Here is a 27427-nt window from a genome sequence, read left to right as displayed (position 1 = left end):
TTAAGCCCCAAAAAAAGAAATAGAGGAATTTACATCAAGTTCTTAGCTACATCGTCTGAAATACAAATAGCAATTAGGCAGAATGCGTTATCACTGACGGGAGGGCGGGGACAGAAAAAAAAAAAAAAAAAAAAAGTAAAAATATTTCATACTGTTCTCTTCTGGTTTTCTGCAGCCACGCTCATGTCCACATGTCTCTCGGCGCCGCGAAGGACAGCAGCTGTGCGGCCCGTGGCGTGTCAAACGCAGGGTTAAAAAGGTCACACGATGGGGAAAGGTGTCAGTCCAAAAAAAGGGGGCTTAAAAACAGGGGGCGCCAGAGAGCTGAAGAGAGCGAAGAATGTAAAATGTACATCATCATCAGTATATACACTAGAGCCGAAGAACGGTCCTAAGAGGTGATTTCTTTAAGGGTCAAGTCATACAATCGAGGGACAGAGAGAAGAGGTCGGGGTGTTGTAGGTTCACGATACTTTGGGGTGAAAGCCTGTTTGTTTTTCTCTCTCTCGCGATGGGATCTAAAATCGTTTTTATTTAAAAACTACCGTTCTTATTGTGTATTTTTTTGTCCTTTTTTCGCTTGCTGCCAAGCCAGCGGAATCTCAGTGTGAAACAGTATCGTTACAGTATGTTTACAGTCGTCGCTTTTAAGGTGTACAGTACAGAAAAAAAAAAAAAAAAAAAACAGTCCTACAATCTACTGCACAAGCCTCAAAAATATACAAGTCTGTTCACAGCCGATGACCCGGTTCCTGTGGGCCTGAGCGTCGGAACCCCCCGAGAATGATGGCCACGCCCCCAACCTCCCCTGCCTCCAAGCACCCCCGGCACGTCTAGTTCCCCCAAACTCACTGTAAACAAGACAGCAACTTTGGTTAGATTTTTTTGTCCATTTCGGGTTTTTTTGTATAATTTTTTTTTTAATCTAGTTGTCATTTCATAAAAAAAAAAAAAAAAAAGAAGGGCAGCACACTCTCCAAATCCTGGGCCACGTTCCACTCAGATTCCTCCTTAAATCCAGATCTACTTCATAAAATCCTTCCTTTGGAACGAAGCAAAGGAAGGCGGGAAAAGGTTGCGGAACCGTAGGCGATTCTACATAAATAAAAAAAAAAATAGACGGGAAGTAGACAGCCTGCATGTCGTCAGTTAAAAGGTTCTCTCCATTCACACACCGCACTCATGCCAAAAAAAAAAACCCAAAGTGCGCAGGGGGGGGAGGTTGGATGGACCGGACCGAAGAAAGAACGCCCCACGCCTGTCACGACTGGCCAATCAGGAACAGTATGTCACAGATCACATGGGACACCGTGGAGTTCATTAGGGGCGACACGGAGATGTCCAGCAGCCGCGACTCGTACAGCGTGAACTCCGAGTGGTTCTCCTCCACCCTGGCCATGGCGTGCAGGGCCCGGGCCGCCCGCCGCATCATGTCCACGCTGGTGGACTCGAACGGCGCCCCCTGCACATGCAGCAGCGAGCCGCCGCTCTGCTGGTACTGCGCGGCGGCCAGGCTGTCCTCCAGGAAGCCCAAGAGGTTCCCCACGCTGCCCTTCTGCACTGCAATGGCGCGAGCCGCCATGCTGTCTCCCTGGGCAAGGTTGGCCAGCAGCACCACGGCCATTTCCCGGCAGACGAGCACCTTCCGCTCGCCGACCAACCGCACCAGCGAGCCGAAGAGCTTTTCCAGGCGGCTGAAGGGGGCCGTGGCCAGAATGAGGTCGACGTTGTTGTCCTGGATGCTGAGCTTGCTGAGGGTCTCGAGGACCAGTCTCTGAGGGGACAGCACCCCGCTGACCCCTATTGAGGGGAAGGGGTCCAGCGCCTCCGCTGAGGGACACACGGCCCAGTGAAGGAGGCCATCCAGCAGGGGCAGGCAGATGCTCTCAGAGTAGATGGACAGGTCCAGCTGGCCCGAGATGTTGGCCAGGGTGACCAGGCAGTTCTCCCGCAGGACCTCCAGACAGTCCCACCACCACTCGTCCCGCTCGCAGCTGACCCCCTCGTCCTCGTCATCCTCCTTCTCGTAGGTGACCGGCGCCTGCTTGCGCTCGGGGTGCCGGTGGTGGAGCAGCACTAGGCGTCCCAGGACGAGCAGCAGGCCCGGGTGCTTGGACATCTCAAAGTCGTTGCCGGGGATGAAGGAGAGGCTCCGCACAATGTTGGAGACGCAGGTGCATCGGCGGGACAGCGAGTCCTGCCAGTCCGACAGCGTGCACAGCGGCGTCTCGTCCTTGCTGTGCGGCTCGTCTTCCAGTATGGTGACGTTCTGGCGACTCAGCAGGAACTCGCTCTCTTTGTTGCACTCCGCTGCCGCGGAGTCCGGCCGGGATAAAAGGACATCGTCGATGGTGGCCGTTACACTCGAGCCATTGCTCGGTGCGGGACTCTTGTCCTCTGATGCCGAGAGCTGCTGGTTCGCTTTCTCCTCGGTTGGTTCTTCACAAAGTGGTACTACCTTTTTCCGGCTTTCCACGCGAACGGGCAGCCGCTCCCTCGGTTTCAGCAATTCCGTCTTGCTGTCGAAGTGAGTCTGGATGTGTTCTGTGGTGTCGCCACCGCCGACACTCCAGTGGACCAGGCCGCTGTCGAATGCCTGCCTTCGACCCAACTTGGAGGCACGGCTGCCAGCAAATGGGTCTTTTGTCCGCATCACCTTGATCGGAAGTTTGTCAAATTTGCTAGCCTGTCTGCACTTCTCAGAGAGCAAAGTGGTGCCGCCATCCGTTGAGGACGGACTCTCTTCCCTCCTGTCGTTTTCTGTCTCAGGGTTCTTGCCCTGCAAGCACTCATCTTTCTCCAGTTTGATCTTGCCCAGCGGCACACTGTCTGTAGACTTCAGCTCCTCGTCCTCTTCGCCCTCATCCATGTTCTCCACCTCTGGGATTTCATCATCGGAGGAGTCCGGGTCCACTGCATCGGGGTCGATCAGGGTACGCTGGCCCGGGTCACCCACTTCATACTCCTTCAGGATGCCAAAAATTTCAATGAGGCACCGTCTGAAGTATTCCACCACGAGCTCCAGGAAGCCTGGGAGCTGCAAGACAAGAAAAGCAGAGTCACGACGCTGAACCCCTACAAACAGTTCAGCCCAAATTGCACCATTGCAGGAACTTACCTGACAGAGATTGAAGGTAGAGATGCTGTTGTCGTCGTACAGTAGAATATTAATGGTGTCCAAAGCCCAGGTGCTCTCAGCCAACAAGCCTGACTTTAAGGACATCATGACCCTCCAGGCTTCTGGAGTCCCTGGAATTAAGAGCAGCCTTTATTAAAACTTGGTCAAACGGTCACGAGCCAATGACAGAACCGCGAGACCGGTTGCTTACCAATGTCTTTCATGGTAAGCCGTCGCCGTGGTTTCAGCATGGGTTGAGTGCACTCCACAGAGCCCACAGGGAAGGCTACATCCCTCCGAATCAGAGGCGGCTGACCTGGGCCCTGTGTGATGTGAGAGGCCGGTACAGGGGGTCCTGCCTTCTGGATCTTCATGCCAGCAGGGCCTGAGTGCATATAGGGGGACTTGCTAGGGGACGTCCTGCTCTCCATGGCTCTGGGCATTGGAGAGGGACTGGGCACCTGGGGAATGTGGTTTTGTGAAGACTGATAGTTGGACTGAAGGGGGCGTGACATGGGCGGGCCAGAGGCACCAGGCCCATAGGGAGGCTGCCGCTGGTTAACATGCCCAGGCCACTGGCCTTCGCTGTTCATCCGCTGCTCTGATGGCATCATATCATCTGCTCGGTTCATGCCAGGGTACCCAGGACCCTGGCCAGGCACTCCTGGTGGTCCCTGTCGGTTTGGGTAGTTGGGATAGCTCATATCATTGCGACCTGGCCACATGGGACCCTGGGGTCCATCTGATACAGATGGCATCATCTGAGGTGGCATGGAAGCCTGGGCATTGGGGACACCACTGCTTGGGCCCCGATCCCGACTGAAGGAGAAAGGAAACTGGTTCTGTGGACCCGGTGGGCGCCGATCTGAGCCAGGATACTGGTTGTACTGGTTGTACATCTCCTGCTGAGACTGAGGAGCCGCTGATGGGGGTCCTTGCTGCTGCTGACCACCAAAGGGCATGTTGTACATCTCACCCTCATGCCGCTTAGGTGGGGGTCCATAACCTCCATCCACCGACCTTTTGTAGTTCTACAGAAGCAAAAAAGTATTAGTATAAACAATTATAATAATATACTGCTCTACATCATCTGCTTCTTTACAAAAGCAGTACTGACCGCTTGCTGCTGTGGATACATTCCTGGCTGCTGATTGGGATATGGTCCACCAGGGGGCGCTCCTTGGCCAGGGTACTGATTACCATAGGAATCATGCCTGAATAGGAGAGCAGGAAATACAACCAGTTACTGTATGCAGAGCGTGAAGAAAACCTCCCAGCAATGGGAGCTTGGGGTAAAAGAAAACACTTGACCCTGACAAGACTGGTCTACACACCAAGGCACCCGTAAATGAACAGAACTGAACATTATTCAGAAGTGAACTCCGCAGCTGTGAACGAACCTCTGTTGCTGTGGCGGCCGGTTTGGTGAATACATCCCCGGATCGGTGCTAGAAGGCATCATATTGGGAGGCGGAGCCCCAGGACCCAAACCACCATCTGGGCCGATCCCAGGTTCTGGTCTGAGAAGGTAAAGCATGAAAACATTTTTGAGTCCACTATCCTGGAAATCAATCAATCAGAGAATAAAATATCAGGTTGTCCTGAAATTCTACCTTCGCTCATATCCAGGTCCATAAGGGTACTGCTGCCTCTGGCCCATGGGCATATTACCCATAGGCCCTGGGGGTGCTCGATTATATTGCTCTGCCATTCCGCTGTTAGGAGCTTGTCCTGGAGACATGAACTGTTCTCCAGCTGCCCAAAAACATACATTGCGTTGTTAACAAAACTTATTCTAAATCATAGAAACACGATTCAATTTTTGAAAATCAATCAATTCACCTTTTCTCATCCCTCCAAATGGGTCCTTATTAGGTTCATAAGGGCCGACACCCATGCCTGGTCCTACCATTCCCGGCTGATATTGGGAGTTGGGAGTCATGGAATTCCTCCGGGCAAAAGCAGGGTCACCACCGTCAGCAAATGGGTCCTGGAGATTCACGCTATTCCTGACAAGAAGTAATAATCATTTTTATAGCCATATGACTATGTTATGAACAATGTGCACAAGTCGCCACGCATGGCAAAACTGTGACGTTTGGGGTCAGGTGGAAAAGCCATTTGCAGTATTTTGTTTCAATCACATGGTTCTGCAAATTCTCACAACCGCTCAGCCATGAAGCCAAATCTAATGAGTGCAATCAGGCAGCACAGCGCATGACTGCAACGCAAAACACCCAGAACGGGGGGAGCCGAACATACCTGGGTCCAGGCATTGGGGGCATCTGGCTGTGTGGCGTGGAGGCAGGCGTTGGGGGTTTCAGGTCACCGCCCTCGGCCATGGAGCTGCTAGTCGATTGTGGTGTCTGTGGACCCTGCAGCGACCCGGATCCGGCTGCAAAAGGGTGCACGCAAATGAAAGCAGGTGATTGGACCAAAAGAAAAAATAAATAAACTACCACAACACAAACAATCAATCCAACAGACCAAGTGACATTTACATTATTATTCAGTGTAAAAGAGAAAATGCACTCATCTCTAAAGCGTGTTAACTATACTGGATTACATTTGTGTTAGAGTAGTAATACCCCAGGTCAGAACAGCACAGTCACTGAGTATTTTCAAACGGCAGCTTAAGACCTTCCTCTTTAGAGAAAGACAGGGTGGTAGTAGCCTAGTGGGTAACCAGAAGACCCGGGACTTCCCACTTACTACCATTGTGTCCCTGACCAAGACACTTAACCCCAATTTGCTGCAGGGGGGACTGTCCCTGTAACTACTGACTGTAAGTCGCTCTGGATAAGGGCATCTGATAAATGCTGTAAATGTAAATGTAGAATACTTAGACTAACTTGTAACTTTCTTACAGTCTGACTTATGCAAGAATGCATAACAGAGTGAATAAAATTATCATGTTCATAGTTGGGGTCCCAGTGAACCTGAAATGATTACTGATGGTAACATGAAAGCATGTTTTAAGTTGCTCTGGATAAGGGCGTCTGCCAAATACCTCAATTGTAAATGACCAATATATATATAAAAGATAACAGACCAATGCAGGCTAATGATACTCCCATCATTCTGCAGTATTGCTAATTATTACCAACTAGTCAATAGCCACATTAGTGGTCCATTACATTGCCCTTATGGTAGAGGCAGGCAGCTACGTCTAACAATAAATCAATCCTGTTAACATCGGGGGGATAGGCAGCAAACTATCCAACCTGCCCCTCTGGTCCCTGAACAGCATAATAGTAGATGGTCTGTAAAAAGTGTGTTTTTTTTTTTTGTTTTTTTTATTATTGTTGGTATTTTTCTAATTGTTAATAAATACATATGTATTAAACAACAGTATTTTCCTGGGTAAAGTAGTCTGAAATTCTACAGAAGTCAACAGCCTGAGACAGATCACCTCAAGTCCACCCACCAGTCTCAGTCCCATCTCGGTCTGCTAGAGCATATAAACGGCACAAACAAAACAACTGCACCCCAAACGTGCATAATCATGCATAAATCATGTTGTTTGTGCGTAGTGCATTAAATCTAAACACACACGCACACACACACACACACGCTCCACCAGCAGCCTGCCCAAAGCAGACAAAGAGCCGACAGATGATGACGTGTAACCCCCGAGGGAGGGGGGCGTGTTCCAGACGCCCTCAGCCACGCCAGGCACTTCTCACTATTCGCATGGCTGTTTGATGACTCACGTCCCTCCATTCATTAAAACACACACACACAGAGACAGGGTGACCGAGAGGTCACACACACCCCCCCACCACCCTTCTATTTTTAATCAACTCCACACCTCCCCTTCTTTTTACTCCTTCCTGTCTCAGTCACACACACACACACACACACACACAGCACGGTGCCAGCCGACGTCACTGGGGATGCCCCTTCGGGACCAGCAACGCATCCACAACTCCACAAGCACGAATGAATTGTTCCATTGGTTGATCTTTAATTGATACCCACTGCCAGTGTAATGCAGGTAAGGAAGTGGACTCGTAACCCAAAGGTGTTACAATGACAAACCACTGCGTAACTCCCAGCCGACATTAGGAATTTAGATTCTCTTCCTTTATTTAAGTCACGGCTCAAAATCTGTTTCAACAGACTTATTTACTTCAACACAGATCTTTTTTTCATGCTTACTGTTCTGCTCCTTAAATTGTAATTTGTTGTTACTCTGTAAGGTGACCTTTGGTTTTAAAAAAGCGCCCTGAAATAAAATGTATTATTATTATTAAGATAAATCAGCAGTGACCTGAAGCTCCAAAAGACCAAAGTAGCGTACCTGGAGAAGGAGGCTGGATCTTGGGCTGGTTCTTCTTGTTGTCGTTGGAGAAGATGTCAGGAGGTGGGTCCTCTCCACGCTCAATCTTGCACTCAAAGGCGTACAGACACTGGATGTACTGTTTCTTCAGGGAGCTGGCAGCGCTGCTGGACGTGCCCACGTTGAGGCTGGTGGCCAGTTCACGCCACTTCTTATTCTTATTGACCTGGGGACACAGATTGACAATGAATAAATGATCACTGTTACATTAATATAGAATAATGCTATAACAAAAGGCTCAACCCACCAAGGAAGCCCAAGCCACACCCACCTGTGTGAGACCACCAATCTCCTTGACTGAAATATAGAGGCGGAAAAGGTCGAGCGGCTTGCGCCCGACGGCGGGCAGGTTGTTCATGCCCAAAGCTTTCTCCTCGGCAAAGGCCAGATATCGGTCCACCCACATCTTCCGCTCCGGCTCCGGCCCCAGTTCGTACAGCCGGGTGATCTTCTCATTGGTGGTGGTGGAAGAACTGGACTTCTGTAGATGGGCAGAAAACAGACAACCATTTTAGTGATAGGCTGGCAGCCACATAAAAACATTTTACCGACTTACATTTACAGCCTTTACCAGACGCCCTTATCCAGAGCGACTTACAATCAGTAGTTACAGGGACAGTCCCCCCTGGAGACACTCAGGGTTAAGTGTCTTGCTCAGGGACACAATGGTAGTAAGTGGGATTTGAACCCGGGTCTTCTGGTTCATAGGTGAGTGTGGTACCCACTAGGCTACTAGATTGTTTTTGCAATACAGATTTAAAACATGAAAAGCCGTGATAACCCCTTCTCACCTTTTTTGACTCTGTTTTGGGGGTCCCGTCAACCTTATTGTTCATCTTCTGTGCAGGGGTCATCTTCCCATCCATGCCGAATTCTGGACTGGGGGCCATGCCTACCGGAAAGAGCGAGGCTATGGTCACAAAGTTTAACCCACCTCTCGCAACAGTTTTACATATTTCATGCAGCAGAAATGAGTTCTGGAACATTTTTTTACCCGGCGTGTTGTTGGGCATGTTGCCACCCATCGGGTACGGCCCGCTCTGGTTCAGCATCCCCTGCATGCTGTTCATCGGAGGAGGGTATGGGGAGCCCCCTCCCATCATGCCCGGAGACATGTTAGGATAACCTGGTGGTCTGGAATAAGAAACATTTCATTAACGTGAATTAAAGAGACCCAATTGATTAACTTTATTAAAAAGTCATTTAAAAAAAAATCTCTCACCTGTGTATGGAGTTGGTCGGGCCGTGGTGCATAGGACCTGCTCCGTCCGGCGGCTTTCGGTTCATGCCAGGCGGCGGACACATTCCCGACCCCACCTGAGGGGGCATGGCACCCATGTTGGGTACCATGCCAGGGCCATAAGGGCGGGCGCCCATCTGCCCTGGGGCAATCCTCCCTGGGGGCATCCCTCCATACGGCCCGCCTCCTCCCTGCGCTGCCATGGGGTTCATGGAACCACTCATGCCTGGGCCTGGGTAGTTGGCATTGGGCATGGCGCTATAGCCTGGCTGCCTGGGGTAACCTGGACCAAAATCATTTCAAAATGTCACTTCAATTTGAATTCCATTCAACACAAACACATAACACTTCAGTGGAATATTTCCACATGGCTACAACCTACACCAGGATGAATAAACCCCGCAATGTGAAATGTATCATCGCGTCAGAAAGTCCCAGGTTCAATCCCCACTTTGAGTCCCTGAGCAAGACACTTAAAAGGTCCCCTATTATAAGCAATTATTTTTGCTTTTATATCGGTGTTAGTGGTCCCCTAATGCTGGATCTGAAGTGTCTTTCTGAAATTCAGCCTTGGTGCAGAATTACAGCCACTTTGAGCCAGTGCCACAATGAGATTTCCCTCGTTACGGAGTGTGTAGCTTTAAATGATAATGAGGAGTAGAGAGGTGGGACGAGGAGGAGAGCGGCCTATAGAAGAGAGTGGAAATGTCGTAATCAACACCATTCACCAAGCACAATGATCGGTGCTGTAACCCTAACCCTAGTGTCGGCGTTTATCCAGAAAAAAATTAATTAACCCACTGGTCTCGCGTGACTAAACTATAAATAAATAAATAAATAAATAAATAAATAGTGCTCATTTTTACATCCAATCAATCATCGAGAAACTGCAATGCTTTGCATATTCTGAAGCCATGACGGTCGGAGGAGTTCCTTCTTTAGGTGAGGGGTGGGAAATTCTCTGGGCGAGGTAACTTTTCCCCTTATGACGACATAAGGGGACAAATTCCAGATCTGACCGCTTGAGCTGCTGCTCTCTGAACGGCGAAGCAGAATGGCTCTTTACACCTCTTATCGCCATTTCTAGCCACTGCAGGACCACAGACAGGCCAGGGGAACTCGTATTAATGTTAAATAATCACAAAGTGACATTTTCATGATGGGGGACCTTTAACCCTGAGCTGCTAGACGGGGACTGCCCACGTAACTACTGATTATATGTCGCTCTGGATAAGGGTGTCTGGTAAATGTCATCAATATAAATGTAACCATCATATCATGTGTAGGGTTTCACAAATCCCTCAAGTACACATGCACATACACACCTTGAGGCCCATACTGGCTGCCCTGCGGTCCGTAGTTCCCCATGGAGGTGTTCTGCGAGTAGGGGCCCATCCCAGCATGCATCTGACCTCCTGATGACTGGCGGGGGGATAAGGCTGAGCCGGGCTGTGGCGAACCGTACTGTGGCATCTGCGGATTTCGCATGTACACTGTAGAGAGCGAGAGAGAGAACATGGATCATGTCATGTATTCCAGTACGATTGAGGAAGAAAGAAAAGGGAAAAAGAGAATCACGTACCTCTGTCTTGACCCATGGGGGTCTGGTTCATGGAGGAGTGCAGGATGCCATCCGACTGTACGCTGGGGGGCCGCGGGGGCATCTGGCTGCCTGAGGGACAATAAACACAGTCCAGGGTTCTTACAAAAATTTTTTTATGACACCTCAATTTTCATGACCATGCGATTTCAAAGTCAAAGTCAGCTTAATTGTCGATTCTTCTACATGTACAGGACATACAGAGAATTGAAATTGTGTTACTCTCAGACCCATGGTGCTTACAAGTAACATTAAATACAAACATGAGAGATTTGCATTCCTGTGGGGGGGGGAAGCGACGCTGGATCACTACTTAAAGCCATCAAAGATACAACGGACCTGCGTTAAATTTAAATGAAGAAAACCGGGAACTATGTACAGTTATTTATATGTTAATTTCGTATTCCAAATATTTTCAAGGCCTAGACAATTCAAATTCCATGACTTTTGCAGGTTTTTAATGACCATAAGAACCCTGATAGAAAACTAGCGCCTAGTGCTAGTGTGACTGGTGAAGAAAGTCTAGCGTCCAAAAAATTAATTTTTGCAATATATTTTTTCCATATGAAACAATTCCATTTTTCGATCCAATTTGCTGACCAAACCCAAAGATTAAACAATTTTATTAACATTTAAAAACCACGACAACCGCGGCCTCCTCGGCTCCATTTTACACAGTGAACCACGTTACATGGTTCCTCATTCCAGCACCTCAGCAGCCAAGTGACTCCATTTAAAACCATGTAGATACATACAAAAAGACGATAATTTCTGCCATTTTTATCACGACGTGTATAGTGCCGAGTGCGTGTGTTTTGAAGCTCACCCGGCACCGCTACAGGCGACAGCGGTCCCGACCGCGACGGCGTCTGACTGGCTGGGGAGCCCACCGGGGAGGGGGAGGGGCCTCGGATGCCCGAAATGTGTGGGGGGGTGTGAGGGGAGAAGGGCGACTGCGCTGGGTTGCTCTGCTCGCCCTGGCTGCTGGACACGCCCGAGGTGCTGACACCCGGACTCAGGGCGCCCTCCGTACCCGTGGGCAGGTCATCGATGGAACCAGACAAGTCCTGAGAAATGGAGAGAGGAGAAAAAAAATTATAATTATTCCAACAAAGTTTGTGTAAAAAAGGTCTACTATTTAAAGAAGAAGAAGGAAAAAAAAAATAGCTTCTGGAACCTTCTGCGGCGCCATAAAAACTCAGAAAACCCGGCAGGACGGAACAACGGGCAGGTCACACAACCAGCATTCATAAGCACGGCACTGAGTGTGTGTGAGAGAGGGAGAGAGTAATTACACACCACAGCCGCCGTGAAGAAACACAAAAGTATTTGGCCTTGAGAGCAAGAGTTCATTAGGTAATAATGCGAGTGAAATAAGAGCAGCGGCACGGCTGCGTGTGTGTGTGTGTGTGTGTTTACACACAGACAGTCCCCCACGTGGACTCCATGTGTTCGACAGAACTGCAAGCTCATCTGCCAGTCAGATCAGAAGGGGGAGGGAAAAAAATAAGAGGAGGAGGAAACGAGGGAGGAGGGCGAGTGCGAGGGAGGGGGACTGACCCACAGAAAACCACACACACACACACACACACACACACACACACACACGGCTGGCGGAGACCCGAATCCGTCGCTTCTGCACTTGAAACGGCGCCCGCTGCTATTTCTGGAACGTGACCTGACTGAGGAAGCCCAGCGGGAGCGACAGGAGGAGGACGCTGACACACACACACACACAGCACCCTGTCTGCAGTCCAGCCAATGTGTGTGCACGTACGCCTCTGTAATATACACATTTTTAATAGACAGAGGTATTTATTTGGCACTCAAGTGAGAAATAATTATCAAAATGTGTCTGTGTGTGTGATTAGTCATTAACCAGTGCCAAAACAGGACGTGTCAACGCAATATTACAAACGTATTTTTATTAAGCCAACAACGTTACAGATTCCTTATTAAGCACCATCACTGTCACTTACTAAAAAGAATCTTGTATCCTCAAAACATCAAATAATCTAAATGAAGACGGGTGCAGATGACCTGACTAGACTGTCTTATAATTCCTATACGCTATGGTGAGTGAGGGACACACACACACACACACACACACACACACACACGAGAAACCTTGAGGTGGGCGGGGGTTAACACTGATGACCTCACCGAGGACCAACCCCAGAACATCAGAGGATCAGAGACAACACACACGCTGGCTGACAAGGACCAAGATAGTGAGGACCAGGCGCACAAAGTGTGTAACGTGACATGACTTCATCCTACCCCTCATGATAAGAGTACACACACACACACACACACATACACACACTTACACCAGATCAGCAGGTTGCTAACAGCAGCACGGCAGCCATTTTGTGCTCAGTTGTGCTAACATGCTAACGGAGAAGCCAGCGGATCTGCAACATTCTGCACTTTTAGTTAACTCCGTAATCACTGTAATCAGCACACAAAAGGTCCTTCACAACAGGACACACTGGTTTGGCACCGGTGTGTGTGGGTCAAAACATGGTTGTGTGTCACAAAGGGAGTCCTGGACACACACAGCTACAAATGAAAAACGTCCGTTTCCTGTTCTCTCTCTCTCACACACACACACACACACACACACACACACACACACACACACAAACGTTTTCAGAAAACTAACAAGTTGTGTGGGGGTGTGGTGGCGTCTAGGAAGTTGCCATGGTAGAGGTCTAAGGTCCATGTGCATGGACGCAACGGAGCAGACGCCACCAGGACCTCACACACACACACACACACACACACACACAGATCCCCAACCAGTCTTGCGGGGTCACAGAGTAGACACACCCAGAACAGAAACAAAAATACACACGCAAGCGCGGAGAAACGACTCTAGACAGAAGGTACAAGTATCGGACGCTGATCGCGGGTTTTAGCCTCTGAATTGAGTGACTCCACCCACTGCAGTGGCGGGTGGGTGTGGCCGTGTGGAGCATATTTCACTCTGCTGTTCGCTGAAACGTATTAATCTGGACTGTGGTGGCTGGAGACGGTTCGGACGTGGACAACCTGTCCCCTCAGAGACGCCCTGCGGGGCAGAGCTCCACCATAAGGGGGCGCTGCCTCCCCGCGGAGGGCAGAGAGAAGCGGGCAATAAAAAGGAAAATGGGCGGAGGCGGGAGCGATGTCGGCTCCCCATCGCAGAGTAGCGACAGAACCACCGTCACGCCAACCGGGTCACTTCTGCAGCGATAAACAAGCAGGACACACCCAACACCGGCGGAGACACACACAGCCCATCCTCCACCGTCTCTCTCCTCTGACACTGACGTTGGGCGTGTTCCGCCGCCACGGCGGCGGCAGGGGGTCCCTGAACCCCGAAGGCGAGGAAGAGGAGGCCCGGCTCTTCACCGCCAGCAAGCAGCAGAACAAACAGCAGCAGCAGACGGGGAGGGGGAGAACGGAGGAGGCGTCACTGCAGTAAGGCTGGGCCTTTGTGCTGCACTAGGAGGGGAGGGGCCAGAGAGAGAGAGAGAGAGAGAGAGGGAGAGGTAGAGATATATAGAGGCGAACAGAACAGCTCCATCCGCGAAAATGACGAAGGCAACTAAATAAAAGCAGGTGAGCGAGCAGCCGCCCGGTTCGGTGATGGAACAGGGGGAGAGAGGCGGCGCAGTGCCGACTCGCATGCGCGCACAGGAAGCACAAACCCAGATATAGCAACAGGAAGCTCCGCCCCAGAATCTGCATACGGCCGTAGCAGAGCTGCGCCGAGATAAAATAACAGGCGGAGAGAAAAAAAAAAAATCGCCCGGATGAAGGGATTTACAAAAATAAAATAAAATAAACCAGACCACAGAGATGGGGGGTACGGGGCGGAGCTTAAAAAAAAAAAAAAAAAAAAAAAATTCACCATCATCTTCAGTGTACTGCAGGAGAATCTAGGGACGGAAGGAAGGGCTCCGTATGAACGCGCTACACTGCGGAGGATCACAGAAGGGACGTGTCACATACACACCAGGGTCCCCGTGTGACATGCAACGTCACCCTAAAAAGTGCGTGTGTGTGTGTGTGTGTGTGTGTGACCAACATGTGACCTTCCACTGAGAGCTACAACAAAGAAGAGAAAGGGGAGAGAGTGTGTGTGTGTGTGTGTGTTTGTGTGTGGATTAGCTGCTGATTTAGGTGGGGGTACAAAGGCACCTCTCAGCGAGACACGGGAGATTAGAGCGGCAGACATATTCACATTCCCACGCCCCGATAGATGGAGGAAGTGTCACTTCCAGGGAAAAGAGGACACACACAGACCCGCTCGCTCTATAAAAACTGGCCAAGTGTGTCGTTATTCCCTTAGAATTTTCTGTTGCTCTCAAATGTGAACCTGGAATCTAGTTCCAGGTCGTGTTGTTCTTTGCTGACAAGTTTCAGCCTTATCAGGGCTCTTAGTTTTTGTAAACTCAAAATCTATAGAAATCGAACGAGAATTGCTGGTGTCTTCCTCCTGTAAGTCGCTTTGGATAAAAGCGTCTGCAAAATAAAGTGAAGTAAAGACAAGGAACCGCCAGAGAACCGGGACCTCGAGGGGCAGGAAGACACTCGCAGATGAAAAAAGGCAGGGACAAAATGGTCAGACCGAAAAGTTGAACGCTGAAGAAGAAACACGCATTTTCAGCAAATAAGCAATTTTCTAAAACGACGGTTCAGAAAGGTCGTCGAGTTCGTTCCAAATCTAATTATAAGAACACATCATATGCCGGGAGTCAAAACAAAAAAAAAATGGCGATTTACATCTGGGGGTTCAGATACAAGCGACAAAAAAAAAAAGTAACACACACACAGGGGGAGAGAGAGAGAGAGAGAGAGAGAGAGAGAGAGAGAGAGAGAGAGAGAGAGAGAGAGAGAGAGACACAGTGCAGAAGCCGCCGGACGGGTCGGGCAGGTTCCCATTCAACTCCCCCGAGCAAGAGCTTTCACTTCACCAGAAGCTTCCCTCGCGGCACGCCAGCCGCGCCATTGTCCCAGGACGAACCGACCGGGTCACACAAACACCCACTTTCAAGAGGAATCAGGGAGAAAAATCAGTCTTTCTACAGAAATATTGTATATATACAGGGGTGGTAGTAGCCTAGTGGGTGACACACTCACACAACCAGAAGACCCAGGTTCAAACCCCACTTTCTACCACTGAGTCCCTGAGCAAGACACTTAACACCGAGTGTCTCCGGGGGAGGGGGACTGTCCCTGAACTGGATAAGGGCGCCTGGTAAATGCTGTAAATGTAAATACATGGCTATAAGCTATAACTCATGCTGGTCCCAGTCTAACAGGATATGAGGGTCGTACTCTGGTGCCCATTAAACGAACCTAGAGACACTTCAGTAGCGTAGATTTCACTCGTTTCTCTACATGTAATAATGTCGACATATATATCACACACACACACACACACACACACACACACCTTTTGAATGAACGAACATCTGATACGATCGGCCAGCAGCAGTCATTTGTGAAAATCGGGAATTTGGACCGACACACGGACACCCGCTCCTGGGATTTCCCGGAGTACTGATATAAATAAACGGCGTGTGCCCGGCTCTGGCCAATGGAGAAAGACAGAAATATATAAACAGACATGGCAGGAAAGGCATCCTGAGGGCATCCCGGACTGGCACAGACCTCCCTCGTCACTTCCAGTCTGCCCGTTTTATTATTTTATTCTGTTCAATTTCCACTGTGCTTAAAAACACACACACACACACACACACACACAACAAAAAGCATCAGACCCCTACACCCTCACTCACCGGCAGGCTGGAGGGGCGGCCCTGCATGCTGTCGTCCGGACCGCCCTTACTGGACACCAGCGGCTGGTTGGAGGACGGAGCGCTGGACTGCGAGCTGAACGAGTCCTGGGAGAGCTCCTGACCGGGACGGCAAAACCACCACACTTCGCGTCAATTCTCTAGTTTTCCTTTAATACTTATCATCATTATTAGTTTGCGTGGTTGGGTGGGGGCTGTCACCTGAGGGGGCGGGGGGAACCGCTGGTACGGAGACGCCTGCTGCTGCAAGGGCGGGGTGTGCGAGTACGGAGAATGTTGGCCCTGGCTGTGCCCCGGGGGGTGCTGGGATTGCTGCGGTGGGGCCGACGTAGTCGACTGCTGCTGCGACGGTTGTTGAGGGCCCGTCTGCTGCTGCTGCTGCGACGGAGGAGCCTGACCTGGCCCCGCCGGCTGCTGCTGCTGGGAGTACGGCGGCTGAGACTGTGGCCCCTGGGGCCCCGGCTGTCCGGATTGGGCCTGCCCATAGGGAGGCTGGCCCGGCTGGGACTGCGTGGGCTGCGAGTACGACGGCTGACCCTGCTGGGGACCTTGCCCCGGCCCCTGGGTCTGAGGGTAGGGGCCCGAAGGCGGCTGGCCGTACGGCGGCTGACCCCCAGGCCCCGCCTGACCCGGGTAGGGTGACTGCTGCTGTCCCTGCTGGCTGTAGTATCCCGCCTGGCCCGGCTGACCGTAGGCCCCCGGAACGTGCTGCCCGTAGCCCCCCATCTGTACCGGAACAGGAGAGTCCGTCACCTCCCCTACAGCGGACAAACGCACACAGCCAATCACAACCGAGACCATCTTACCTGCTGACCGTACTGCACGCCACCCATACCCGCTGGGGCGCGGCCCTGCATGCCCATGGGGTACCGCTGGGGTCCCGGGGACCCGTAACCCTGACCCGGGTACGAGGTGCCCTGCTGCGGGCCCGGGGCGGCGCCCTGCTGCTGCGGCTGCTGCGGCTGCGGCGGCTGCTGAGAGTAGGGGCTGGCCGAGCCGTAGTGCTGCCCCCGTACCTTTCCAGCGGGGTCCATCGGTCCAGGAGGCTGCAGAGAGAAGGAGAAGGTGAAAGAGATGTCAACAAAAAGTCGTTTTAAAATTCATTTAGACGCCCGGTGACGCTGGACTGTGACCGTCGACACCGGACCGCTCGTTTAAAGGATTATGATTGGCCGCGCGCACACACACACACACACACACACACACACACACACAGCCTAGTTAAGAAATACGAGCGAGACCGCTCACTCTGCCAGGAGGGGAAAGTTGGCTGCCGCTGAATGAAGGCCGAGCTCCACCCACCTCCCCGGTGCCTCGTGCCAATGGGTAGACACGGGATCCGCCGGGACTGTGCGTACGCTCCCATTCCAAGCACGGTAGCAGGAAGCGGCGCGTTTGAAGCCCGTTTCAGGTAAGTATTCGGGGGCCGCTTTGGTAAAAACGCAGGATGACAGTCCGGTTCCAAACGTTACCGGAAACGATCAGATATGATTTACGCTCCCTCTTGATACGGACCGTCAGACTCCACCCGCTCAGCACAGTTGCCCCTCCCACTCAGCAGTCCGCCTCCGGTCAGGACGCCGTTCTCAGGCTGTAACAGGACCCCCAAATATGGGGAGGAACGTGACTTGAGCATGGAGGCTCTTTATGGACATAAAGAGAAAATAAACACACACACACGTGTGTAATCCGTCCCAGCTGTGCGACGGCTGAACCCCGGCCAGCGCCGAATCTCCTTGGCAACGATAAAGCAGCCTTGGCTCCGGACGAACGATGACAAAGGTGTAGCGAGGGACGCTGTGTGCTTGTAACGCATTTTAGCTTTTAGGGAGTCCCGTACACACAGTCAAGACGGGTCGACCCACGTCGCGAGACGAGCATCTGGACCAATCGGAACGCTCCGCCACACTCCTGACCGCATACCTGCAACCCTGAGAGAACCGCCGACAGAGACGGGGGGCCGTTTCCCACTAGCCAGGGCTCCTACAAGACGAGGCACCGAGAGGACGCACGGCGTACAGGCGGAGCGCAACGCAGCAAACCGGGATCGAAATAAAGCGAATCAGCGGCCATTGTTACGAATCCGCCGGTGGCCACATTAACTGGCACGGGGAGATGGGATTTCGGAAATCAGAACAGCGCTAAGAAGTGACGTTTCACAAATCATCCAAATATTCTCACACTGTAACACAAGGACAATTAAAGCCATATATTTTTGTTCATTCGAACGGGTTTTGTAAAAACGTACATCATCCCATCAATATATATACCGTACATCATCCCATCAACCACTGGAGGAAGTTCCTCCCAAAGTGAGGTAGGCAAATGAGCAATTAGCACATGGCTAATCTGCATAAAGCCACGCCAGGCAGGCTTGGCAGCGGCTGCGCAGCCGGGCCGGGCGTCTAGGGGAGTGGCTGCGGGAGGGCTGGAGCGGCGCCTGATGGTGGAGACGGAGCAGACGGAGAGCGGGAACAGACGATAAACAAACGCTGCTAATTTAATCCCTGCACACGAGCGTGGCGTTCCAGACAGAACGTCCGCGCGCGCGCACGCAACACGGGCCCCGCCCACTCCCGACGGGGTGCCGGCGCACCTTGCGCGTTATATCCCGTAACACGACCACAAGTAAACAAAACCAGCAGAGGGATGAGGGCGTCGTGCGCCGTTCCCTATGGAGCTGGGGTGGGCGGAGCTTACGCTCCTTCTGTCTTAAATAGCCGTCCTTAAATTAAACTGTTCAAAAGATGAGCAACTCTTCAGCAGATCAGTACACACTGTTATTAGTAAAAAAAATATATATATAAGGATAATCAACCGCCTGGACTTAAGATACAGACAAGGCCGAACATCACGAACAACCTTTTTTTTTTTTTTTTTTAACCCCATCCAAGACAATCCTGCCTATCAGCAACGCAAGAGGATTCCTAAAATCTAAAAAAAAAAAAAAACACACACACAGAGAGAGAAAGGAAAAAGGGAACATCATGGATTCCTTATTATTTAAGCTTCACAGCATTATCAATCTCTATTATTTCTGGTCCAAAAAGAAAAGAAAAATGAACGCAAATAAGCAATTCTACACAGGCGTCGAGCAAAAATAAAACGTGATCCTGATTGATCCGGAAGCTTCCTGATTTGAGCGTGAAAGAGTCTGACAGGGTTCGAGAGCTCAGCAAGCAGGGAGACCAAAGCACGAGAGCGGCGTGACGTCGGCGTGACAATTTGCACATGAGCACAGAGACGGTTAGACAACCGGCATGCAAATGGTGAGGCGTGGAGGGACACGGGAGCTCCTGGCGCTCTGGAGGGCGTCACAGGATGGTGTAGCGGTTCAAAACACCCTCCCTTTCAGCGGCTGGCGAATGAGAGACAAGGAACAGAACAGGAATACTACAAAAAAAAAAAAATAACAATAATAATAATAATAACAATAACAATAATAATCTCCACATTCCTCCATATGTCTTTTTGCAAAAAGCAGTTCCAATGTTAGGACAGTTAAGCAGTGGTGCATTTTCAACTAGTCGTATAAAAGAATCCCCAAATCATGGAAAATACAGAAGGACTGACCAGTGGAGAACGTGTGTGTGTGTCTGTGTGTATATATATAATATTGGTGGAGAAATGTGCACATTTTTTTTTTTTTTTTTTAAAGCCAACAAAGCCGCCGGTAAACAAATGCAAGCGAGGCGACGTGCGTCAACAGCATCGCAGCATGCGAATTACAAGTGATTACATCACAATCGAGTGAAATATCTGTTCAGAAAACAACAAACAAATAAATAAATAAATAAAATGTTTTTGGAAAAACGCAAACGCAGCTGCGCCGCCGCCGCCGCCAGGCTCACTAATCAAACTCGCAAAACGACACACCGGAGCCACACCCACTGTCCACGTCCTTATAAACAAGACCGGAATCTCCCAAAACTAACGGAATTGCTACATTCAGACGGCATTTCAAATTCTTGTAAATCATGTGCAAGTCGACGACTTTTATTGCATTGTGCAGCTCTCCACATGATAAAAATAGCAATAAAAATTAATTTCACGACCTCCTGCGCCAAAAATCACTCGAGAACAGAGACCAGAAACTGAACGAAACATTTCGGAACTTCTTAAAGAACCGTACTAGATCAGAACCGCTTTTAACATGCTGCCGTATAATCGTTGTTTGACGTGAGGGCGGCGACTCCTGTGGGTGAATTTCACCCTCGAACAACGTGGGGGGAAAAACAGCGGCCTCGTCTGGCTTCCATCGCTGGTATTATAGCGGTAATATTTCCTCATTAGGCCTGTTCGGCTGTTCAAACATGCGCACGGAACGAAAAACCAACAGAGAATGTGAACGGGAGAGCAGGATGAAGTCGAGGGGTGCTGCGAAGTTTGGGGCAGGAACCGCTCGGGTTCTCCTGCTGAAAGAGCCGCCCACCTTCCCGGCGTTCCTGAAAAGCCAAGCAGCTGACGGCACGTGGAGCGTGAGCAGGTCAGAGCAACTCCTGAGGCATATGCGCGCACACACACACACACACACACACACACACACACACAGCTGTCATAAGCGGATGAGGACCATTCATAAAAAAAAAAGGCTTCCAGAGTATCAAACACACCACAAACCCCAACTAGTCTGCTCATAGTTCAGAATATCGAGTTGAGGACCTGGTCCCCGTAGAGCAAAAACGTTACACCAAACCCTGGATTCAGAGATCTTTTATATTCGTCAAGTTGTGAGGACGGTCCTCACATGTCAAACCTGCAAAGAGAGTTGTCCCCACCGGGTGCCGAGTACTGAATGGAATTTCACCTCTAACGAAGATGAAGAAAACGCTACTTTGTAAAGCGTAATTTGTAAACGCGGGTCAGTGTTACTCGGGCCTATTAAAAGAGGTAAAACGAAACGGACTAAACGGCAGAATCTGATCTCATTACTCTCCGCCTCCACGCTTGGCAGGCAGCATCTCGCTCTGGCACCAACTGACCACATCCACGGCCCGCTTCCCCGCGGTCCAGGACTTCGCGCGCTTCAGCTGACTGACGAATCAGAGCCAAGTGTGTCAAGCGTCCCCACAGCGCTCCAACCACACAGAATGAGCTGGACATATTGGGACATTGCCACTGCTTTCCCACCGTCGGAATGTGTGCAATCACTAGAAGTGAAGATATGGACGACTTTCAACCCCCAATTCGGCCTTTTCCACTGATCGGCCTATCGACCAATCAGAAACAAACCAGTCCCTCTAGCCTCTACACTTGCAAAAATTAAATTCTATTTTTAATCTAAATAATCATAATATCTTAGTAATTAGTACATAGTACTTTTACTCTCATTAAATATTACCCATAATCTAATGCAAATTCTGACCAATGAAGAGCCTCCGTTTACAAATTACAATGGTTCTACTGAATTGAACCCCTCAGCAGAGGGCTACAATGGAAACAAAAAGGCAGTGCAATAAAACCAAGCAATACAAATAAAGTTATTCATGACGTTATCAGATATATAACCAAGTTTACCAAAAATAATTATAATTACATTTCCAATGCTTTTGAACTGTGATTGAAGCAGCTGTATAGAACACTTTTGGATGATCAGCACTCAGACAGCTCCGGCCTGTAGCGACAAAAGGCCCCCCAAATCAAGTTCGCATGACTGCCGTGTGACCCGTCCCCAGCGCTCCCGGTCACTGTGGCGCTGTCCCAACGTGGACATCGTTTTTCAGCACAGCGGCGGATATTAGTTGCTCGGAGAGTCCAGAGATCCAACGTCATCTGGTCCACATGGGTCAGAACCAGGAACAGAACACGCCACTGTGAATAATCATCAAATTAAATCCTAAAAACACGCATAATGCAAATGCAAACACTAAAAGCCATAATCGTAGGTCACCAGGAAATTAATATCAATGTTAATTCATAGACATTTAATTAATGTCAATCATTTAAAAAAATAATAAAATAAAATAAACGGGAAAAGTCCACGTGACACTTGTGCAAGAAACTTACATTTCACACAAGAATTCAAATTCGTACTATGCGAACTGAGGAATTATTAACGAGTCAACAATACTAACAAAAAACAAACAAAAAAAAAGTTGGCGTTTGTTTTGTTTTGGAAAACATGGCGCTGCGTTAGAAGTCAATTAGAAATGGCCGAGAGGAGGGGACGGCCGGCCAATCAGATCGCAGCTCGCCTGTCAACCCAGGACCAACTGTCCCGTGGCTCTGACAGGGTTTTACCTCCATAATTCAAACCCCGGAGCGGCGCGGCGCGGCGCGGCGCCGACACGCACGCCGACCGGCCTCCAGAACCGGAACCGGGCCGCCGCGCACAGCCCGAGCGTCGGCGCGGGGCCGGGTCGCCCTCGACACCCCGCCTGTCTCTCTGTGCAGGGAAAACGCGAATAAAACGAGACGTTTAAAATAACGCGAATAACGTGGCGCGCGCGGTTATAGCCGCTCGCAGCGGGCAGGAGGAGGAAATAAAAACGGAAGAAAAATAAAATAAAAGTCCCCCCTCCCCCCCTGGTTCCCGAACCCCCCCCGTCGCCGCCGAGCGGAGCGCCGGTTCGGGCCCGCGAGGTTCGTAGCCGGTCCGGTGCGTTCCGGACCGGTTTAAAGAGAAAGCAGGGGGGGAAAAGCCCCGAAACGAGCCGGTGTTCGGGGGGGGAAGGTACCGAGGCAGCCATTTTAGAGACACGCAGACAATGGCAGCGCCGCGGAGGCCGGGAGGCGAGCGGGCGGGAAGTGGGGGAAAAGTTTCACCTGGTTCCGGCTCAGCGGCTGCCCGGAGCTCCCCGGGCTCATGGGCGGCGGGTGGTGGCTCCTCTGCGTCCAGGCCGGGTGGCCCGCGCCGTACTGGCCGCCGCCGCCGCCGCTGCCCAGCTCCACGGCTCCCTTGCTCGTCCCGTCCGGGCCGCTGTAGTCGCTCGGCGTGTAGTTGTGGTAGGGCCGCCCGGAGCTGGGGGAGGTGAGCAGCTGGTTGAGGGTCGGGGTGGAGGTGGGCTGCGGGTTCCCCATGTTGTACCGCTGGGTGTTGTAGTTCGCCCCGGCGGGCTGCTTGCCTGGCGGAGCCCCGGCCGCGGGAGGCGGCCCGCCGCGCGGGGAGTTGACGCCGTAGCCCTGGGCCTGGTACGGGCTCCGGTTCGGGAAGGGGCTGTAGCTGTTGAAGTGGTTGGGGAAGCCGTGGTCGTGCGAGTTGGGCGGGTAAGGGTCCATCACGCCGCCCGCCGCAGCTGCCATGCCAGGGCTTTGTTGTCCGCCATGTTGATGAAAAGGGGGCCGGTTGTAGGGCTGGCTGTAGCCGTACGGAGGTGGAGGGAAGGGGCCCGGGTGGTGGTGCGCCATGCCGGGGTGGTTATTCCCCTCAGGCCCCCCGGAATCGTTCACCCGGGCCGGGTTGCCGTTCTTCATGTCCGCGTCTCCGCCTCCTCCTCCGCCTCCTCCTCCTCCGCCCGCGCTCCCAGCGTCGGCCCCGTCCTGCAGCTCCTTCTGCGCCGGGGAGCCGCCGTCCGCGCCCGCCTCCTTCTTCTCCGGCTTATCGCCCGCCGCCGCCATCGCCATCTCGTCCTGCGGCTCCCGCTCCGGCTTCTTGAGTTCGGATGGCGGGCTGGTGCCGAGAGCCGCGACGCTGGCGACCTGCGCGGCCATGATATTCCCTGTGCTTCGGCGCGCGCGGCTCGGGCTCCGAATATAAACACAATTCCTCTTCAGAACAAAGTCCCCGTGTCCCGGACCATTCCCCCGCCTCCGGACCGAATCCGGACTCGGCTCCCGGTTCCGCCTGCGGTCCTCACAATTAAAAACGCGCCGGGCAGCAGCGGCGGGAGAGGACGGGGGGGGCGGTTTAAAAAAAAAAAAAAAAAGTTTCCTGGAAGAAGGAGAAATAAATACGGATCCGCGGGAATTAAATTAACCGACGGCGGGCGGGCGGGCGCGCGCAGCGCGGGGGGGAGGGGGCGCGCGCAGCGCGCGCGACAGAGAGAGAGAGAGAGAGAGGGAGAGAGAGAAACCGACCAAACCAGCACGAGGCTCCGCGAGACGCGGCCATCTTACCGAGGCGCGCGCAAGACGCGGAGCGGACGCGGACGCGGATCCTCCCGCGTTACTACCTGCTAGTAACCTGCGGCCGCCGGTTTAATATACACGTTTACACCGTTACAAATGCACTTCCGGAAGTTCCGCCGGTGTAACTTGGTGAAAGACGCTCATCGCTCCCGTCTGTTAATTATTTAATGAGTCCAAATTGCCAGTCTGTGTCCAGGTGTAAAACGGGCGACGCCTTTTCGTGCTTTTTCTTTTTTTTTTTGGTACAAACATGTGATACGTTGGCAGCATTTGGACGGTTTTGTCCTGTTACTGGATAACATCTACTGTAAGGCCGAGCAGTATTGCTGAGTCTGGGTGTTGGTGGTGAAAACTCCTTCTTTTGCATGTGTCGAGAGCAAATGAGTAACCACGGCATGGTCTGTGAAGAAAGCATGAAATTACAGCCTCTCTCTCTCCTTCTGCGTGACTGTGTGTGTGTGTGTGTGTGTGTGTGTGTGTTGGAGGAGAAGGGAGACGGATGGGGGATGGACCGAGAGCAGGAAGTACAGATGAAAAAGTGAAACACGCAGACACGCGGTGGAGGAAGGGAGGGAGAAATCCGCTCGAGGATGCTGCATCCACAAAGGCCAACAAATATCCCGGCAAATGCGCCAGTGTCTGTTTTGGCGGGCGCACTGGGAGGACTGGGAGCCGGTGCGAAGTAAATAAACGCGACGAGAGCAGCCCCGGCACGCTGCTGGTTCTCCCTGTCGCCCTCCCCACCCCCTCTCCCGTTCTCCCTGCCTGCCTGCCTGCCTGCCTGTCTCGTGCTCTTGCAGCGCCAGCCTCGCCGCTTGCAGAAGCAGCAGAACTTTGCTATGTGAACGTGGGGGATGGGCGGCGCGGCACACAAGCCAGCCAGGCCGCTCGGCGCGGCTCCTTCTGCGCGCCGCGCGCGGTGGCCAACAGACACGGTGACCTTGGGCATCACCCGGGCCGAAACACCCATTTCCTTACTTTACTCTTTAACCCGAGTGGTGAGAATGGCCTATGAATATTTAAAAAGGCTGTGTGTGTGTGTGTGTGTGTGTGTGTGTGTGTGTGTGTGTGTGTGTGTGGGGAGAGAGAGAGAGAGAGAGCGAGAGGAGGGGGGGGTCAACTGCTGACTATATCAGCCCGAGTATGAGCCTGGTGCTGGTGAATACAGACAGACGCGGAGGGGGCTGGGAGCATGAACTTTAATACAGGATGCCGGCGTGTACTTACTCTTTACTCCTCCGTTACCCACAATGCATCTGCGGCAGCACCGCCAAAGCTGCTTTTAGAAATAGAAACGAAAACTGCGAGGCACCTCGTTTCGATTTAACTTCTTTTTCACGCTTATCCCTCTGTTGCTGCAGGGGATCGGGGCCTAAAATTCCAAATCTGTGAGTTAAAAAAAAAAAAAAAGACTGAGGATTCCACCCTACAAAAGTCCCGGCAAAAGTCAAAGATTTGAGGCGGAGTAACCAGACCGCCGACCAGTTAGGTGACTGTAAGCGCTAGAAAAAAAGTGAATGGGGCGCCATGACACGCCCCAACTGTCGTCAGATGATTAAAGATTGTTTACCTAAAGCCTCGTATGTGGCTCCCCCATGATGCATCATTCTATTTCGGGCGTTCACCAAATGGCAGCAACGGAAAAAGGCCAAAGAAGTCGGACCCCATTTTTTACCTGAAGGCCTCCAGCCTGAGGAGGGTACCTACAGAGTCCAAAATCTGCATCATGGGTATAATTTCAGTGTCACGGTGTCTCTGAACCCCATCAGTGCATTGAAATGTCAGAACAATAAACAAATTGACGGCTGTAAGGTGACAAGGGCGTTTTCAGCACCGCTTAAATGACCGTTTTAATGCAAAATGTGATAAGAACAGCAACTCGGCCGGCACACGGCAGCGCTGAGTTTTTTTTTGGCGAAGTCATCCGGCGGCAGCACGCGAGCTAATTACAGGCCTGGCGCAGCGCTGAACCAGGCCGGCACCCTCCACTCCGACCACAGGGTTCAATCTGATTCTGCTCACTCAGAGAAGTGACGAAAGGCGCATTCCCCCGTCGCTGGCACGGCCTGGAAACCACGGCGCGCGAACCTCGAGTAAGGAGGCGAAACGACCGCACGGAACATGTGTAGCTTCCTCCAAAGTTCACCGCCGGGGCTCCTTTAACCGCAAGCACTTTTTTTCCCCCCTCGGTCAGTGTCAGAAACCATAACTGTATAAACACAATTCTGGATCGTGTATAAACAACTTGTAATTTGTGACCCGGCCGAGGCATGGCAGAAGTGTAAGGTCTGAGGGAAGCTAATTGATGACAGATCATTCAGAATTTTTTTTTTCCCTTCCTTAATCTCCTGGGATCCAGTCTGGGAATTGAGCCATTTGATCGCCAAGACAACCCAGTAATGTGGAGTGGAATTTCCTAACAAGACTGGAGTCAGGTTGGGTTCAAAAGGAACACACACACACACACACACACACACACATTCAAGTGTTGCTCCCAGAAAAAAAGACCCACCCCTCCCACTGACCGTCCTCCGCCACACACATTTCATTCATGCTTATTCACACGTTGCCGTGGATACGCATGCACGCTGGAACAGACGGACACTCCCACATGGACTCGCACAAAAACACGTGCACAAGCGGTTATAGTAACGCACACACACTCATAACCCAGCACGCCTGGGCCGCGTCCAGCCAGTTGCCGGGCAGCTGGGGAACACAGGAAGTGGCACTTTGAGCGAAGCAGCGGGCCACCCGCCCCCCACCCCCAGGTAAGCGCCCTGGGCCGAGGTTCTGAACGCTCCGCAGGAAAATTCCGGACTATTTAAACTACATCAACGCCATTATAGGCCGCTAACAAATAAACATACCGATGGAATGTCAGTTCTTGACCTCATACTCGGGCCACGAGGGACACTCCAGTCCGATCCCTTGGAGCAGCAGCATTAGGTGTGCTTGAGAGACCCCACAGGGCATATGGTGCCCACAAGGCTGCCTGGCGCCATCGGTGTGCCGCCGACGGGCCTTTCCCATCGCTCGTTCAGGATTGTGTCAAAATTGAACAGACACAAAGAGCCGGAGACCGATTTCCCCGAGCCCTCAATTTCTCCCAGCGTGAGTCGGCGCAAGAGAGTGTCGCAGGGCCCTGCAAAGCGTGGCGGGGTTAAACAGCGCACTGCCAGGAAAAGTGGGGCTCCTCCGGAACCTTCCCCCCCCTTTCGCTCTCCGCGCACACAAAGCGGCTCCCTCC

At 51.7% G+C, this 27427-nt stretch overlaps 1 protein-coding gene across 2 annotated transcripts; it reads right to left on the bottom strand.

The window, feature by feature from the left end:
- Nucleotides 1-785: 785 nt before the first annotated feature.
- Nucleotides 786-23941, bottom strand: arid1ab (AT-rich interactive domain 1Ab). Of its 2 annotated transcripts, none has more exons than XM_028964288.1 (20): nucleotides 22876-23941; nucleotides 16946-17156; nucleotides 16312-16868; nucleotides 16093-16209; nucleotides 11127-11367; nucleotides 10283-10372; nucleotides 10026-10193; nucleotides 8683-8983; nucleotides 8455-8594; nucleotides 8252-8352; nucleotides 7732-7941; nucleotides 7422-7626; nucleotides 5381-5513; nucleotides 4961-5127; nucleotides 4732-4873; nucleotides 4519-4638; nucleotides 4236-4332; nucleotides 3330-4149; nucleotides 3119-3249; nucleotides 786-3037 (listed from the first exon to the last, which is right to left on the bottom strand). In XM_028964288.1, the coding sequence occupies exons 1-20, from the start codon at nucleotides 23758-23760 to the stop codon at nucleotides 1262-1264; spliced, it is 6612 nt and encodes a 2203-aa protein (XP_028820121.1). In that variant the 5' UTR covers nucleotides 23761-23941; the 3' UTR covers nucleotides 786-1261. The 2 variants fall into 2 exon arrangements, with proteins under 2 accessions (XP_028820121.1, XP_028820122.1); XM_028964289.1 differs by having other exon boundaries at nucleotides 1262-3037; nucleotides 16312-16836; nucleotides 16917-17156; nucleotides 22876-23760.
- Between the last annotated feature and the right edge of the window lie 3486 nt (nucleotides 23942-27427).

The sequence above is a fragment of the Denticeps clupeoides genome, chromosome 20 (genome assembly GCF_900700375.1).
Source record: "Denticeps clupeoides chromosome 20, fDenClu1.1, whole genome shotgun sequence".
Classification (NCBI taxonomy): domain Eukaryota; kingdom Metazoa; phylum Chordata; class Actinopteri; order Clupeiformes; family Denticipitidae; genus Denticeps; species Denticeps clupeoides.
The sequence above is the reverse complement of the archived record's forward strand: the minus strand, read 5'-3'. Positions and strand labels throughout refer to the sequence as shown.